Source organism: Desmodus rotundus, chromosome 1 (assembly GCF_022682495.2).
Source record: "Desmodus rotundus isolate HL8 chromosome 1, HLdesRot8A.1, whole genome shotgun sequence".
NCBI classification, from domain to species: domain Eukaryota; kingdom Metazoa; phylum Chordata; class Mammalia; order Chiroptera; family Phyllostomidae; genus Desmodus; species Desmodus rotundus.
In genome coordinates this window covers 143255195-143272986 of record NC_071387.1, presented here as the reverse complement: position 1 = coordinate 143272986, position 17792 = coordinate 143255195, and the positions used below count along the sequence as shown (strand labels likewise).

At 36.2% G+C, this 17792-nt stretch overlaps 1 protein-coding gene across 3 annotated transcripts in view; it reads right to left on the bottom strand.

Annotated features, from left to right (window-relative positions):
- FER (FER tyrosine kinase) overlaps positions 1-17792 on the bottom strand; it is a 406586-nt gene that overhangs the window by 96848 nt on the left and 291946 nt on the right. For all 3 annotated transcript variants that reach the window (XM_045197637.2, XM_045197636.3, XM_045197638.3), the window contains one exon: positions 13731-13854. In XM_045197637.2, coding sequence (XP_045053572.1) covers positions 13731-13854 — 124 coding nt within the window. The remainder of the gene's footprint in view (positions 1-13730; positions 13855-17792) is intronic.

The window sequence follows — 17792 nt, the reverse complement described above, 5'->3', positions numbered from 1 at the left end:
GATTATTTTTAACTTTAAATTTTTTTAATCATAGGAAATCTAGGGAAATATCTTTATTTTAGGTAAACCAGTATGCCTTGAGATGTGAAAGCGGTAAATGACACTTTCACTGTTTGCCATGTTAAAGTGTAGTCATCGGAGAACAGCACAAAGTTGTAGCCCGCGTTCACATACTCCACCGTTATAATTTCAAACGGTATTGTGAGTTCTATCAGCCAAGAGTCCGAAGGAGGCAAACTAAGTTACTCTCCTGACTGTCTTCCCAGAAAAGAAAACTCTCCAAAGGAAACAGGTTTCTTTTTATGAATAATGCTTTTATAAATTTCATTTTCCTACTGCTATTTTATTTGTACAGTTAGGGAAGTTTTTGAATATAATTAAAATAGATTTTTCTCTTTTGTTTTCCAGTTGTCATTATTATTTGTGGGACCACTAAGTTATCAAAGCTGATATAATTTGTTTTAAGATTTTAAAGGAAGAACTTAACCATCAGAGTGGTTACTACACAGTTATTGTAGAGTTATTTTTCTGTCAAACTAGAAAATATCCCACAAATAATAATCCATTGTGTTAATCTACAAGTCATAACATCAGAGACCCTAGGGGGAAAATATTACCCTCTACAGATTATGCATACATTTAACTTTATTTCTTTAAATTGGTGGATTTAAAGAAATCCAATAGTGTACTATTTTCAAGGTATACTTCTTAGGGATCAATAACATATTTGGAAAACATATGTGCAATTTAAATGCAAACAACTGAAGATGAGATCTGGAATGCTATTCATTTCAGGGTCACTTTCTTTTATTTTCTTCCATTGCATGAGAATAACGCTAGTGTGGTAAAATGAAAATAGCAGACATAAAAAGAATGGAATGTTACCATTTATGATAACTTGGATGGACTTAGGGTATTATGCTAAGTAAAGTAAGTCAGACAAAGACTAATACTATATGATTTCACTTATATATGGAAACTAAACACAAAATAAATGAACAAACAAAACAGAAACAGACTCATAGATACAGGATTGCCATATTGGGGGGGGGGGGTTGGTGATGTTAAGGGACTGGGTGTAAAGGTAAAGGGATTACGAAGTCCAGATTGGTAATTAGAAAATACTAATGGAGATCTAAAGTACAGCATAGGGAACACAGTTAATTATACTACTGTATCTATGTGTGGGGCCAGCTGGGCACTAGTATTACTGGGGGAAATGACTTCATAATATAGTTGGCTAACCACTATACTGTATACCTGGAACTAATATATAAAAATATCAAATGTCAACTGCAATTAATAAATAAAATGAAAAATTGAAATGCCAGAGAGAGTGGTACTCTGTCCAATCTTGGCTGTATCACAAGCTCTAGCACAATTCTTAGCACACAGTAAGATCCCAGTAAAAAGGAAACTATGTGTTGTGCTTGGCTTTACTCATTATAGTTTGAAGCATTAACATTAAAATTATTACAATTACAGAAAATAAAACATTGGAGAATGTCTTAGAGTAGCCCGAGTTTATGAAGAAAATAATACAAAAGACTACTGTCTCTGAGAATATGAAGTCATCTTTTACTCCCTCTATTTTCAACATACATCCAGAATCAGGCCACCTCGCATGATGTCCACCACGACCATCCTAGTCTAACTCCCACTGTCCCTCATTTAGATTATTTCAATAGCTCTCTTATTGGTCTGTTTGCTTCTGGACTTGCCCTCTTGTATTTTCAAAAGAGAATCCAACTAATTCTTCCAAAACCTCAGATAGATCAAGTCAGTCCTTAATGGTCCTTATCTCATGCAGACTAAAAGCAAAGCCCTTCAATTACTTATAAGAAATTCATGATCTGGCCACCTAAAAACTATCTGACCTCATTTTCTGTCTCCCTTTGGCCTTCTTTGGTCACATTAAGCATGCTCCTATCTTAGGGCCTTTTTTTACTTGAACACACCCCATTGCTAAGAAGATTCTTCTAATATTCACACAGCACACTCCTGTATCTCCTCCGGGTCTTCCCTTACCACCTTAACACAGTGCTCACTCCCACCCTCCCTTCCTTTTATCCCATTTTACTCTCTCTATACCAGAGGTGTCAAACTAATTTTCCTGCACCAGGGGCCACATCAGCCTTGTGGTTGCCTTCAAAGGGCTGAATGTAATTTTAGGACTGTACAAATGTGACTACTGTATTTTTTGGACCATAAGATGCACCGGACCATTAGATGCAACTAGGTTTTTAGAAGAAAACAGGAAAAAAAAAAAAAAAACCCAAAATGATCCACTGCCGCAACCCCCCCCCCAGTGAGCCAGATAAGCTACATTTGGACTATAAGACGCACCCCCATTTTCTCCCAAATTGTGGGGGGGAGTGCATCTTAATAGTCCGAAAAATACGGTAGCCCTTAACAGTTTAGCGAGAGCTCAGCACTGTGCTGGGTAGAAGCCAGGTGCCAGGCCAGATAAAACGAGGTGGGGGGCTGGATTCGGCCCTCAGGCCTTGTGTTCGCCACCTCTGCTCTATACCATTTTTCACCATGTAGAATATTTTATAATTACTTATTTTTTAAAGTGGACTTATTATCTGCTCCCCCTCATTTCTGAAAGCTCTTTAATGTCAGTAGCTTTGTTTCATTTACCCTGGAGGGATGCAAAATCTACCACCCCAGAATGTGCCTCTTTGGCATCAGAATTGTTTTGAGCTGATGAGTTTTAAGAAACAGCAGATATAGAGGAGAAGCTCTGAAAACTGAGTAGAAGTTACCCTTTTGTAAGGGATGTTTACATTCAAAAGAGAAATCTCCTTTGTTAAGGTATCTCCCTCTAGTACCAGGAAGAGGGTAATGACTAAATCTCTAGAAACTTATCAGTGGAGAACAACTATACCCTTGTTTATTTGGCTTGTCCTGGTAACTTCCCACAATTGGCCTCCCCAATAACCACCTTTTTTTTTTTTCTTGATATTTAGCTGGAGATGGTATTTGTGGCCATTTTGGGGAGTTACTCAAGTTTTCCTGGGTATCTGCCACGCATATAGGACATACACATGTTATTAAACACATTTGTTTTTGTCCTATTAATCTGTCCTTTATTATGGGGGGTATCTCAACCAAGAACCCAGAAGAGTAGAGGTAAAACTATTTTTCCTCCCCGATACCACTGTACCACAATATCTAAAGGAGTGCCTGGCACAACCATACTCAAGATTGGCAACACAGAGCTGAAAGGTAATGACAGTAAAATAGCCGACTGTGGAGAAATGGGCTAGAGACAGACACAACCTAGGCTTTCACTTTGCTTTTTCTCCCTCAGTCTGTGGATGTTGCATCATCGACACTAAGTTTCGTACAACAATTAGTAGAGTACAATGTTTAAAACAGTACATTAAATAAATTCACACAGATGTATAAGTAGTCCTTGAATTGTAGTGTAAGCTCTACACTAAAGCACTAGAAAATGAGCTTCTCAGATCCAGCAAGGTCCTATCCTATTCAGACAGCATCTTCGTTGAAAACTCTGGGACCATGGTAAAGTCAACTGAGATATCCTGCATTTGCTCTTGTGGCCATCTTTTCCTGAAAAGTTTCCGTATCCTTGGCTAAACAGACAACTGAATCTAGTCTTACAATGGTATAAACAAATGTGGTCTCTTCTTGCTAAGCTGCAGTCCCCTTGAAATGCTGTATGAATATTTCCTAGTGGAGAGTCTGGACATATTGATGCTTCTTTCCTATTCACATAGCCTTGCCTTCTCTAACCCAAGTCAGTGTGTTAGAGAGATTGACTTCATTTTATTTTGAAGGAAACAGAAGCATAGAGGTAACTTCATTCATCCATTCAACAAATTTTTACTGAGCACCAACTAGATGCTGATAATGGTTCTTTGTATCAAGGAATGAACAAAATAAAGTCAATATACTCATGGAGCTTTTATTTTAGCTGGGAGAGTAAACAAGTACTTTATTTGTATATGTATATATGTGCATGTATACATACACTAAATCTATGTATCACTGTTATACATATATATACATACACACATATATGTAGATATGTCAGTTCATGGTAAAGACTGATGAAAAGAAATGCAGGGCAATGGTTATAGAGAATGCCAAGATAGGGTTTGGGGGAGGGGCCCAAAGCCACGCAGCGAACATGTTGAAGAGCCAGAACTGAAGCACAGAGCATTCTAATGCCAAATCTGTGATCTTAACCACTATGCTGAGGTTGCTAAATGGCTCTGCAAATGTCAGGTGTTATGGCGATTACAGCAGGCAAGGCAGAGACAGTATGGATTGTCATGGTAGCACTTTTAAAGAGGAAACCTGGGAATGAAAAGGCCTCACAGTGCTTTTGTATCTTATAAAATGATATATATATTTAAAAATAAAAATTGGGCACCCACCCCCAGTAATTCTCAAAATTACCGAGGAGGGTCAATGCCTCATAAATGGCACAGGCTAGAGTTCTCTGGTTCCATATGTTCACTGTTCTGGTCCTGCCTGGGAGGCCAGAGGGAAAGAAATGATTTACAAGCCAGAAGGTTAAGCTTGTTTCTGTGTCATCCATGTTCTGAAGGATTCCTCAGAAGCCAAAATTCCCATTTGACCATGACTAATTAGAAAAGCTAGCTATTCTAGCATAATATAGCAAGTCATGTTGGTTTGACTTGCCAACATGAATTCAACCAATGGTCACTCAAATCTCTGGGATAATCAGGAACCCACCTCCGTGGTTCTGAGATCTCTTAACTGCTGTGTGGACTCAGTATGAGCTAGGATTCAAGAAGACAGCATGGGACGACTGTAGGAAGAGTCAATCTGCCAGCCCTGTACCATGGAGCTGTGTGGAGGTGAACTATCCCAGGAAAATATGGAGGTAAGACTTACAAGTATTCTTATTCCTACAATGAAGCTTTCTGTGAATCAGCATTTATTAAATGGTTTTATTTTGCATCATAAGAAAGATATCCACATGGTTGATCATATTCACAAAAGGGAAGAAACTGGAAAACATATCTAAAACATACTTTAAATGTTTTGATTAATTTCATAGGCTCTGTCATTAACTCGATCTGGACTTGAGTCTTTCTCTTCCCAGCTGTATGAGAATGGGCAAGTTACTCAGTTTTTTAGTGGCTTAATTTGTGGTAGTGTAAAATGGAGATAAATGGTATCATCTCATAGAAATATGAGGATTAAACAAGATAATAAATGTGCTTGCCAAATAGTAACCTCTCAATGAATGAGTGATTGCCATCTTTTGGGAAGCCTGTTTACTACATGTCTCATCCTCTGAGGCTTGGCCCCTTACACAGAGATTGGCTCCTATAAATCTATGTAACAGCAACCCTGCATACACTTCCCTATCTATCCATGTTATTGATTGAAATAGGGGTAGGCACCTAATATAAGCTGGGCTAATCAATTCTTTCTGCCAAAAATTTGAAATTAGACCTTAAAGTCTAATTAATTGTCTGCAGATGTTGGACCTAGAAGGTTATATTGACTCAAATGTCACGTGAGGACCCTTTGCAAATGGGACAGAGGAATGTAGTCTTCAGAACAAGAGGGAAATGAAGTGGCAACATAGCGAGAAGAAAGAATGAAAGACCAAAGAAACAGAGGGAAGGCCCAAAGAGATGCAGCCTTAGTCCCTGACTACTTCCCGGTTCCTCATTCCAGTGACTCCCAAACCAGGCTAAGCTTCCTGTCCTTGGGTTCTGTGCAATCACTTAATTTTCTTATAATAAATCTCTGATTGCTTAAGTTCACTTACGCAGTTTCTGTTCTTTGTAATCAAATAGGCCCTAAGAGAAAACGGTGATCTAACCATTCATATTTGTTTAATGTAAAAGATCACTTTTGACATCCTGATTCAGAAATGTACTTATTGTAACTAACTGAGTAAAAGTCAGAGAAGGAGGTATAATCCAACTTTCCTCTATCATTTCTATGTAACACAAGACAAGGCTGGCCCTAACCAATCCATGAAACCGCTTTGACGTGCTCCTATCCCCACGTCCCCCGTCTAACTCTCAAGGACTTTCAGCCTGCTGACTGGGCTGCCCTGAATTCCTGAACAATGCCTTATATATGCTGCATCTTTCCTACCAGTAACCATAAATCAACCCTTATCTGTACTCTGACTGTTTATCCAATCCCTCATTTTTGTTTTCTAAGAAGGGGGCCAGATTCTCTGGTACATTAACTCAAGCCAACATGTTCATTGATTTTAACATAAGAGAAGGCCTCCATTTTCATTCCTGGAAACATACGTGTGACTTTTGGGGGAAATCCTTAATTAAAATGAATGAAGGTAGTGATGGAAAATTCTGACACTGAATAAAACAGCAGAATAAGTGATTTTTGGAAAGGTGTTCTTGAGATATCTTTTCTATGATACTCACCTTGCATATGCAAATACGAAACTGAGCTAGAGAAAGAAGGCTGAGCTAGAGAAGGACACTATATCTATATCTATATATATATTTAAAATTTTTATTGTTATTCAATTACAGTTGTCTGCTTTTTCTCCTCATCCCTCCACCCCACCCCAGCTGAACCCACCTCCCTCCCCCGCCTCCACCCTCCCCCTTGATTTTGTCCATGTGTCCTTTATAGTAGTTCCTGAGGACTATATATTTTTGGTACAATTAATCTACTGAGCAGTCTTCTTCTGTGTTGTAGCAAAATTGGTCTAGAAGCTAAAAATAAAAGTACAACTTAATATATTCAAAATTATAATCAAATGTTGGAACAAGAAAATCAGTCAGCAATGCTTACTCAAATAACTGAGATTATCACATTTCTATGCCAATCCTGTGTTTCTAATGAACAGATAAAGCAGGAGGGGGTATCTAAACAATGGTGTATAGAAAATGAAAAAAAATAAATTTTCAAGCTCTAATTAAGTGGAGAAGCAATAATAATATTGCAGCATTTCAGTGACTGTTCATTAAAAAACAACAACAAAACCTTGGCATATTGCTAGAACTACATTTCACAGGCTTCAGGATTCTCTTCAGTTTTTACTCATGATCATAAAGAGGACAGATGTTGAACATAAACTGAGCCATTACACCGAATACCATCTGGCCTTCTGCCCTGAATCTAATTGGTCAGAACACCAACTCTTACGGGAGGCAGTGGAATCCGGTGTAGTGCCGAGCGTGGGCTCTAGAACCAGTGTGCAGGACTCACGTCCTGGAACGGCCTCTTTCTCTGAACACTTTCTTTAGTGAGATAACTCAGGCTCCCTAACCATAAGTTTCCTCATGTGTGCAATGGGCTTATGTTCTGAGGATCCATTTATTCACCTTTAGAGGCTGAGCACTGTCCCTAGCTTTTGGAATCCAACGGTGAACAATACAGGTAAAAATCATTGCCCTCGCGAAACTTACATTCTCAGATGCTGCATCTAAAGCACTTAATTTTGCCTGATACTCAGTAGGTCATCAACACATGTCAGCTGCTAGGATTACTAGTGCTTGAATGAGACAGAGTAAAATGATGGCATTGGAATGAGAGGGAATGTGTTGAAATAAAGTGAGCATATCTAAGACCTAGCAGTGACCCTGCCACTAATTGCTTAGGTGACCTTCATTTAATCTCTTTGGGCCTCAATTACTTAATCTATAAAGTGATCTTACAGTCCCTTCTATTGAATATTTGGCATATCATGAAAGAAAAGATAAAGTGTCAAAAACATTGAGGAAAATATTTCACTTTGTATATTTTGGCTTTATCTCACCATTTAATAAAGATACATTAGGCAGAAAAATACTTTTTTCAGTATATTAAAAGCTTAGGAAAAGCTCAGAAACTAGGTAACCAGCTGCAGTTAACAAATAGTGAAAAATCCTCAAGAATCCCTGGGAAAAATGTAAACGATCAATATCATACCAAATCTTTAGCTTCATAAAATGTAAAAACCACTAAGAGTAGCTCAGGTGGTTTCAGGCTTGATCCCCAGTCAGGGCACATACAAGAATCATCCACTGGATGCATACATATGAAGGGGGACCCAAAAAACCCAGGATTTAGTTATTAAAAATTATGCATTTATTCTTACATGTAAACTTCAGTCACCTTCAAAGTAGTCTCCATTTGATGCAATACACCTATTGAGACTTATTTCTACTGCTCAAAATAGTTTTTAAATTTGTTGATTTTGATACCTTTTAGTACTTCTGACATTTCTGTTTCACGTCTTCCACAATGGCAAAACATTTCCCTCTGAGGACTTTCTTCATCCAGGGAAATGAAAAAAAAGTCACTTGAGGCAATAATTGGTCAAAAACTGAACACTTAGTGTGTGGGCAGGTGCGGGCAGATGCACTCACAAATCTCCAGTCATTAAATGGGCAAACGCATTGAAAGAGTCTTCAAAAAAACTCACTGAGGCTGAATGAAGCTTCTCACAACACCACCAGCTGGTACACTGATACAGATGGGTTCCTAGAACACTCACCTAGTGGGGGAAGCCTGTACTACAAGGGGCCCACCCTCCAGAAGATAATTCCTGTTTTTGGAGGGTCCTTCCTCGTAAGTGGAACAACAAATTGATCTTGCTCTCTCTCTCCCTAAATCAATAAAAATTTAAAAAATATGTGATCACAAAATACAAAGATAAGATAGAGGCAGCATCTTACATATACCTTAAAAGTATATATACATCTAAACCTTACCAAAAATCATTGGATCCAAAAACCTCCTTCCAGAACATATTTAAGTGAAATGTAATATCATTCCTTTTTGGGAAATCTTAGCTTTCCTAAACTAGCTTTTCCAATGAAAGTTAAAAATAAATTTGGTCCCATAGCTATACCTTTTCACAAATTAGTACACATTGACAGAGTTTTGTAAATTTTGTTCAAATTGCTTCTTTTCTAGTTAAAAACTATAGCATTTTAACTTTCTTAAAATGATCCAAATGTATGGCTAGGTATTCCTACAGTTTAGCCGAATTAAATGGTATATGTGGCCCTCAGTGAGAAGGACCCCGTTTACCTCGCCAAGCCCCGTGTCTGCTGCACTTCCCATTCCTATAACACTGAACTCTGTAGTTCCATGATTCTCTTGCTCTCTTATGAAAAACAGTAAATTTGCAAGCAAGTTTCCTTCTGCTAGAATATTTTCCCCTGTCTATTTAATGACATACCCATCCACCAAGTCTCACTCAAACAGTGTCCTCTGCAGAACTTTCCCTGGTGACTCCCACCAGAGCCCGCATCCTGACAGGTCATATCAGACCCTTTCGATATTACTCCCTTGACATTTCGTGGATATAGTCATTAAATTGATTATATCTCTTTAAAGTGTTTTTTGTTATGTCCATCTATAGGCATAAGCTGTGATTTTCAGTTGATATCACCCTGGCCCAGAGTAGGCAACTGTTCACATTTGTTAAATACTTGAACTCTTGTTCTCAATGGATTAAAAAAAAAAAAGACCCTTACTAAACAATAAGATAAATTTGGCCTTATATACTTTAATTTGTAGAACTGTTAATCTTACTCCACAACAGCAACAAACATATCATTGTGGTAGAGCAACCAAAACCAAAAAGGAATCAGTACAAGATTAAAATTAGAAAAAACAAGTCACAGTCTACAGCACTCCTCCAAAAACACCTTTTCCTCTAACGATAATAACATAGAATATCATGAAGTTAAATGCTTCCAAAAGTCCCCAGAGATTATGGCCTTGAACTCAAACACAGAGCAATCGAGATTTTCCCTCCCTTTGCTTTCCCTGGACACCAAAAACATGGCACAAAACCAACTGTTAGCAAGGATCCTAAATACAAATAAATCTTGCAGAATTTGTCATTGATAAGACAACAATTGTTGTTATCATTAAATCTAGTATGTCAGCCTTCAGTCCACTGAATGTCAAAATCAATCAAGTGTAATACTTTGACTCGAGTGACATCTAAGGATGCACTAGCATGCCACTGGAAGCAAGCACACCCCCCCCTTACAAAGTCAGCAGTGCACTTCGAATATTCACGTGAAGTGCAAGTAGGAAAAGACAATATCACACTGGCCTATAAAATAATGATAAATAAAAAACAGCTGAATACAACAAAATTAAAATGCAAAATGTGTAGCACTTCTCAGCTATAAATAGAAATAGTTTCAATTAGAAACCCACTATCGAGAGAGCTCTCCTGGAAGTTAAGTGGGAATTATAGGAAGAACATCTTCCAAAAGCAGGCCATTCCTTTATGCAATTTACTTGTTTTCATTTTATAGTTGTTGTACTTGTTCACCTATAATGAAACATTGCTCCGCTCTTCTTTTAGTAATCAAAACAGAAAACAAAGCTAAAGAAAGAAAATGTGTTCCCCAGTAGGTAAGATTTTAACTAATTTGCGGAGAAACAATTAGAAATATTTTCAAGTACTGAATTTCAGTGACCTCTAATCAGTGAGCAGGATAAATTTATAACTTCGTATAAAATAAAAGGCACATTTAACATTGTTGCTTTGATTTGTAGGATCAGGACTTTATAGTTCATAGACATACATGTATTTTAGTAGTATTTTGAGATGTCAAAAAATGGTCTTGGTGCCTTTCATTACTTGAAAAAATGAAACTTTTGATCATGTTTTAGATTGATTTTTGAAATATCTTACTGGAAATTTTCTGACAAAAAGTATTCTTCACTGTAATGACTACTATATATTTGATATGTCTTAAGAGAAAAAGCATATGACATGTCTTGAGTGTATCTTTTAACTATAATTCAATTATAATCCCATCGCAATTACTACTGCTACCACAGAAATAGTGCCTCAGGATGGCACGTAGGAACAAGGTTTTTACAGCACAATTCACTTCCATAAAAAATTCAACCCAAAGAATGACTTACAGTGTCATGTACTGGTGAGGGACTGACATGAAAAGAAAAAAAATGTATTCCTCCAAAAGGGCATTTACATAAGTCAAAGTGAAACAAAAGACTACTGTCTAGAGATAACAGAAGATTCATTCTGTGATCATGATTAACAAGGGAAATAATAATAGCAGATAGATTAGAAGAAATCAATGGAATTCTAGAAAATTGTTATTTTTGCTATAACTAGTAAGAAATATCATGTCAAAAAAGAAAAGTATTATGAAAAATAAAGACAAAAACATTCTATGTCACAGATGACAAAACTGGGGCTTGTGTGTTAATGCTGGTCAGCACCCTGACAGATCTGAGTAATTGATCACTGGAATCTTTGCTGCAAATCTTGGAATCTCTCTCTGTACACAACACTCAGAGCCACAACCAGCCACTGAAAGTTGGCACTGAAACCTATTTGTCAAATCTGGTCTCAGTGACGTTGTTCAAGACGTTCAGGTATGAGCCTTCCCTGCAGGCAAACAGTACGTGACTATATACAACCTTCTAGGAACTGTGGTCAGGCATGGGTTTACTTTCAAAAATTTGTGAATGCATGAAAATTCTTAAAAAGCAAAAGGGAAAAATAACATTATAGCAGATGATGTTATGATTTGGTGACTGGGATAAAATTTTAAAAACTGCCATCACTCTGACCAGTGTGGCTTGGTTGGGAGTCGCCCACAAAACTAAAGGTACCAGTCAGGGCACATGCCTGGGTTGTGGGTTCAGTCCCTGGTCAGGGCACATGCAAGCAGCAACTGATCAATGTTTCTCTCCCTCTCTCTCTTCCACCCTTCTCCTCTCTCTAAAAATAAATGAATAAAATCTTAAAAAAAACCCCCCACAACCCTAACTGCCATCTATAACTTAGGATGGATTCAATTCTGATGAGATAGACATTTAAAAAAGATATAGTCCTACATTTGCAAGAAAAGCAATCACTACAAAAGCAAGAAATTGAAACAACCACCATGCAACAGAAATTAGAGAATGTTACTGGTAACTGACAAATTAGTAAAATAGTTTCGATAATGTGCATAACGATTTAAAGCCATAGGTCTAATGGTCTGAAAAAAATCTGAGAAAAAATGAATAACTAGAGAATCTGATACCCAAAGTAGCTTTTATACCTGAGCAATCAAAATTATAGATTTCCTATAAAAGGCAAAACACTTTATTGATACTTTTAACAAAAAGCATTTTCGTCTAATAAATAATAATGCAATTTTTGTCATAAATCAAATGCTTTTTTAAGTTTTTTAAATATTTTTTTTATTAATGTTCAAACACAGTTGTTTCCCTTTTCCTACCATCATTTTCCCACGCCCCCCCCCCCCACCTCCTACCCTCAATCCTACCCCCTTTGGCTTTGTCCATGGGTCCTTTATACATACATATTCCTTGAGAACTCTTTCCCTTCTTTCCCCCATTATCCCCTCCCCACTCCCCTGTGGTAACTGTTTGTTCTTAATTTCAATGTCTCTGGTTCTATTTTGCTTGATTGTTTGTTTTGTTAATTAGGTTCCATTTACAGATGAGATCACATAGAATAGACATTTTTAAAGATAGTCTTTAAAAATGTCTATTCTATGTGATCTGACCTCTATAGAAAGTAAAACATAAATACAATGACAGTGGCTTAGTTTCAGGTGTCTTAATTTCCAGAAAAATAGTTTTCCTATTGAAATATTTTTAAGTATATATGTAATCACTGAACCATATTTGAAACATAAGCCATAATTTTAGTGTTCAGATAAAACTGATCACTAGGCAAAATGTGTGTGGAGAAAGGATTAAGTAAAAAAAATCCATTAAAATAAAATAAATGTGTATATCAGGGGAAGGTAACTTTATTCTGCTGTAATTACACATACTATATAACCCCACCCAAATGTTAAGTCAAAGGCTGAATAATAAAACACATTAGAGAAAATATATCTCAATCACTAAATAAGCTGAGATAAAGTCTACAATAGGTCAATCTGACAATGAACCCTGCTCTACAGTATTAAACAGTATTATGTACTGTTTCCAACAAATCAAAGCTTAATCACTCACTCACTTCACTTTGCTTATGTAGACAGCCATATTTAAGGCTGACATGAATTCTGCAAGAGATCTTAACTGGTACTAACATTCAGCAATAAAGAACATTTCCAGCCACAAGCAATTACACATAAACATAATCTGTAAAACACTGAGAACAAGTCACTGGTTGTAATATAATTAGAAAAAGTTTTCTAAAATTTCATTTGAAATAACTATTACCCTAAAATCTTTTACCTTTGGTCACATTCACTGTCATGAACTGTTGTTTTACTATTATGCTTTTCCATGATTTTATAAGTAATTTCTTTGAAAAATGCAAATAAGTAACACATGAAACAGTTTATGTCGCAGCTTATACGACTGACTTGCGATACATCTTACCACTATGTTACTCATGATTATAACAAAGCAAATTTTAATTAGTAGGTAAGTCACTGCCTAATTAGGTGTGCTAGCCTCAGGTAAGACAGAAAACAGTGTTTCTATAAACTATACAGGGCGGGGCAAAGGTAGGTTTGCAGTTGTGAGTACACAAAACAGAGTTTATTCTTGTATTATTATTTATTAATTATGGTATTATTTTCCATATGGACTCTAAATTTACTTTTGTCCACCCCTGTATAAACAACTATCAAATAATGCTTTCACATACAATATAGAAATCAAGAAGAAAGTATAAGCTTTGTGACAGAAATTTATTGCTGTACTGTAGCAAATACATAATTTTCTTGAATTCTAGTCATAAGAATGGGAAAATGTTTTTAAAATGTTCTCCTTACCTGTGTATACAGTTTTTACTCTCGAGATATGACATACCGGAGGCAGCATCTAATGCAAATTTCACCAATTGTTTGGTTTTTATATCATCTTTCTTTTTTCTTAGATATGAAAGGAAATCACCTCCTAGAAGAATTGACAGATGAACAATGAGACAAAATCATGATGAAAGTCACATTTATTGCCTATTATAGATACCTCACAGAACAAAAAGCACTCCATGCTTGGCCATGCTTTTTGTCTATTTTGTTTGAGGTAAGGATAAAAGAACATATGAAAAGAACATGTCTTATTACAAAACAGACACCATTAATTTTCCTGGGTACAGCTTAAGTGCTTTAAATACTTCACATACTATTAGCTAACACATGAAATATTCAAACCAAGTCATACAATTTCTCACCAATTTGCCTGACTAAAATTTTGTTGCAAAGTTTGTCTCTAATACCAAATTAAAGACTGTAATTACTATGAGTTAAATAAAAAAGTAAATGATATTGAATAAGTTATCAGATTCAGTGATTGCTAAAAAAATTGAGATTATTAACAATACCATCACTGACAGTAGAGCCAGAAAGAGAGGGGGAGCTATGACTTTGCTACGATTTTAGGTGCCGATCCAGATTGCACTTTTGTGTATAAAATGGGTTCCAGTGATGCAGAGAAACACCTGAAACCAGCATGGTCCAAGAGAAATATAACACAAGTCTCATAGTAATTTAAATTTGCTGATAGTCACATTTTAAAAAGTAACAACAAAAAGGTGAAATTTGTTTTAATAATATATTTTTTCTTTAGGCAATAGATCTAAAATGTTATTTATCAACATATATCATAAACATTTTAGTGGAGATATTTTACCTTTTATCATCCTAAGTCTTTACAATATGTTTCACACTTATGGGACTCTCAATTTTTATGCAATTTTTATCTGAAATATTTGATCTGTATTTAGATTTCATAAAATTTAGATTCATATATACACATATTTAGATTCATATATGTACATTGTTCCAAATGCTTAATATTTCCTAATAACTGGAACATATGTAAATTCTTAAAACATTTAAAATTAAATACAAATCAAAGTTCAGGTTTTTCAGATGCACTATCCACGTTTCAAAGCTCAGGAGCTACACAAGGCCAGTGATTACCACAGCACACAGCACAGCCTTAACTTATGCATTCATTGTTCACGCAGCATTGAAGGCTATGGGTTTTTTTTTTTCCCCCCGTGTTAGTGTACAATGTATTGCCATTAAAAAAAGAAGTTTATTCTAAGTGAAATAAGTCAGACAAAAAATGTCAAGAACCATACGATTTCACTCAACTTACCTGTAGGGTATAAAACTGAATTAAAAAACGAACCAGACAAACAAGCATAGATTCATGGACACAGACAACAGTACTGTGGTTACTGGAGGGAAGAGGCTGGGTGGGAGGAGTAGAAGGTAAAGTGGTCAGACGTGCAGTGACAGAAGGTTTGACTCTGGGTGGTATCACACAAGGCGATGTACACATGATTATTATAGAATAGTACACATGAAACAGTGTATTGACCAATGTCACCCCGATAAATTTAATTTAAAAAGTTAGAATAATTTAAAAAGTGTATTAGAATAACGTTTCTCTAAAAATAATCATTCTCACTTTCTCTTTTATATTATGCCTTCAGATTTTAAGCCAGATTTTTGCAAGAGAAATTGGCATTTCAATTGGCATTTCATAAACTTTTTTTACCCTCTTCACCATGGCTGTAGGCTTCCTAAAATGGAACAACTCTAGAGGTACAGACTTAATGGCTTTTTCTTTAATGAAAGTACTTAGAAAATGAGAACCAGCCAAATTCTCCTTGTAATATTCTTTTTATTCACAAATCAAGTGTTGCACAATTTTACATGGGCCACTTACAAAATCAATAAGCCTTATGCTTAAAAAGAATTTTAACAGTGTCAGTTTATCTTTTTCTTTTTTTAAAGAATATCAAATGTATCAAATTACTAGGAAGATTACTGAAATAGTTTCTATCAAGCTTAACTTTATTTTCTGAACAAAACACACAGATGCAACAGTAGACCACAAAATAACCACTAATTTCTCAAATAGGTAACAAAAATGTCTATTAAAATTGACTTAAAATCAATATTCAATTCAAGTTATTACTTGGACCAATATCCCCATGTATGCATTAATGCTTTTGTTAGATCACAGGTGGCAAACACAAGGCCCATGGGCCGAATCCAGCCTGGCACCTTGTTTCTACCCAGCAGTAGCATGAAGCTCCTTGCCCCTAGTTAACGAGTAGTTACATTTACACAGTCCTAAAGTTACACTCGGCCCTTTGAAGGCAACCATGAGGCTGATGTGGCCCCCTGTGAAAATGAGTTTGATACCCATGTTAGATATATATTGGCCTATTAGAAAAAGTGCACCCTTCTGGTCTTGAAACCACATAGCATTATGTTGATGCTGTGGAATAACTTTCAAGTGAAAACACCTTTTCTGGAATTTGATTTAAAGCAGCACAGGACAACCCCGATGTTCTGTCAATTCCTAATATTATTTCTTTCCCAAGTTAGTTTATATTCATCAGTTCTCCATCTGCCTCCTGCTCTTTTTAAATTTACTCCTTATTACAGTCCTCCTTGACTCCCCATCCCTGCCCCAGACTAACCCCTGTGAAGAGAATTGTGCCTCTGTTGTTCAATATTGTAATTTCAGCACTTACCACGTGATTAAGAATTCCAAATCCAGTTAAGAATCTTGCTGTACAAAAAGGACACAACAAGATCACTTCCCTTTTGTAACTCTGTATTAACAAGGCTTTTTTCTGTATGAGTAGACTACATATTAAACCAAGATAGAATGGATTATTTTCTAGCATTCCTCACCAGTGATGAATTTCTAAGACAATGCTTGGTATGTTTTTATGGCCAACTTTGGTTTAGTAGGGAGAGCATGGCATGGTGAAAGAGCATGGATATTGAAATCAGATTGACCTAGTCTGATTTGTTACATGGACTTGGGTAAGTTGTTTCAACTTTTTGAACTTGTTTAAAACAAAAATTAATTCCACTTATTTCTCAAGATGGCTTTGAAGACTCACTGTATCTAAAGAACTAAGCATGTGCCAAGCACATAATATACACAATAAATACTACTACAACTTGTTGTTGAAACTATTTGCTATACAAAATGAGGAACAGCTGCAGTAGGGACTGGGTGTTTGCCATGCATCTATTTTCCGTCATTCACCTCAATTTCTTTTAGGAGACTGGCCTTCTCCCACTTTGGAGCGCATTACCCTCACCCCCAACAGTAAGGGTGGTCCTAGATTAGCCTAATCAATGAAGTCCACTCCCCTGTGCAAGTGAGTGCTTCAAGGACAGGCACACGACTTAACTCAGGTCACTGAGATACTACAAGGAGGTACTTAAGAAGTGAAAGAAATTGTTAGAAGTGAAAGAAATTGTTATTTTTTTTAAGAGAAGTACCAAGAAATAAGGATGCTCCACAAATAAAAGCATGTAAGACAGCATGCCATACCGCAAAGACTGGCGGCCTTCAAATGAAACTATTGCCAAGGAAATCAGAAAGGAGTGAAGGAAAGAAAATAGTTTTTAGTAACATGCTGGAGCCACTGGATCAAACAATGTCTCAAGAGTAACTTCCCTCTAGACTTTTCAATTAAGTGAACTAATGAAATCTCTATAATTCTTTATATCTTCTGTACTAGCAACTCAAAGACCCCTAATGGGTAAAATAATATTTATATCAGAAGACCATTTGCAAAATTAAAAAGGATAATATACATATTAAATGTCTGGAATAAGTAAGAAACAAGTAAGAGGATAGAAACTATTAATCTCAATAGCTCTTAAAGATTTCCTACTCCTTGCTGTGGAAATCTGGTCTTTCCGGTTGTTCAGTATTGATGGGACTCTGAGAAACTAATCTTGTTAAACAAACTTGGTGAAATTATGTAAACAAGAATATTAATTTATCACCTTGTCATTGAAGAAAAGAGATCATCAGGACTGTACCGCTAATGATTTCTTGTCATT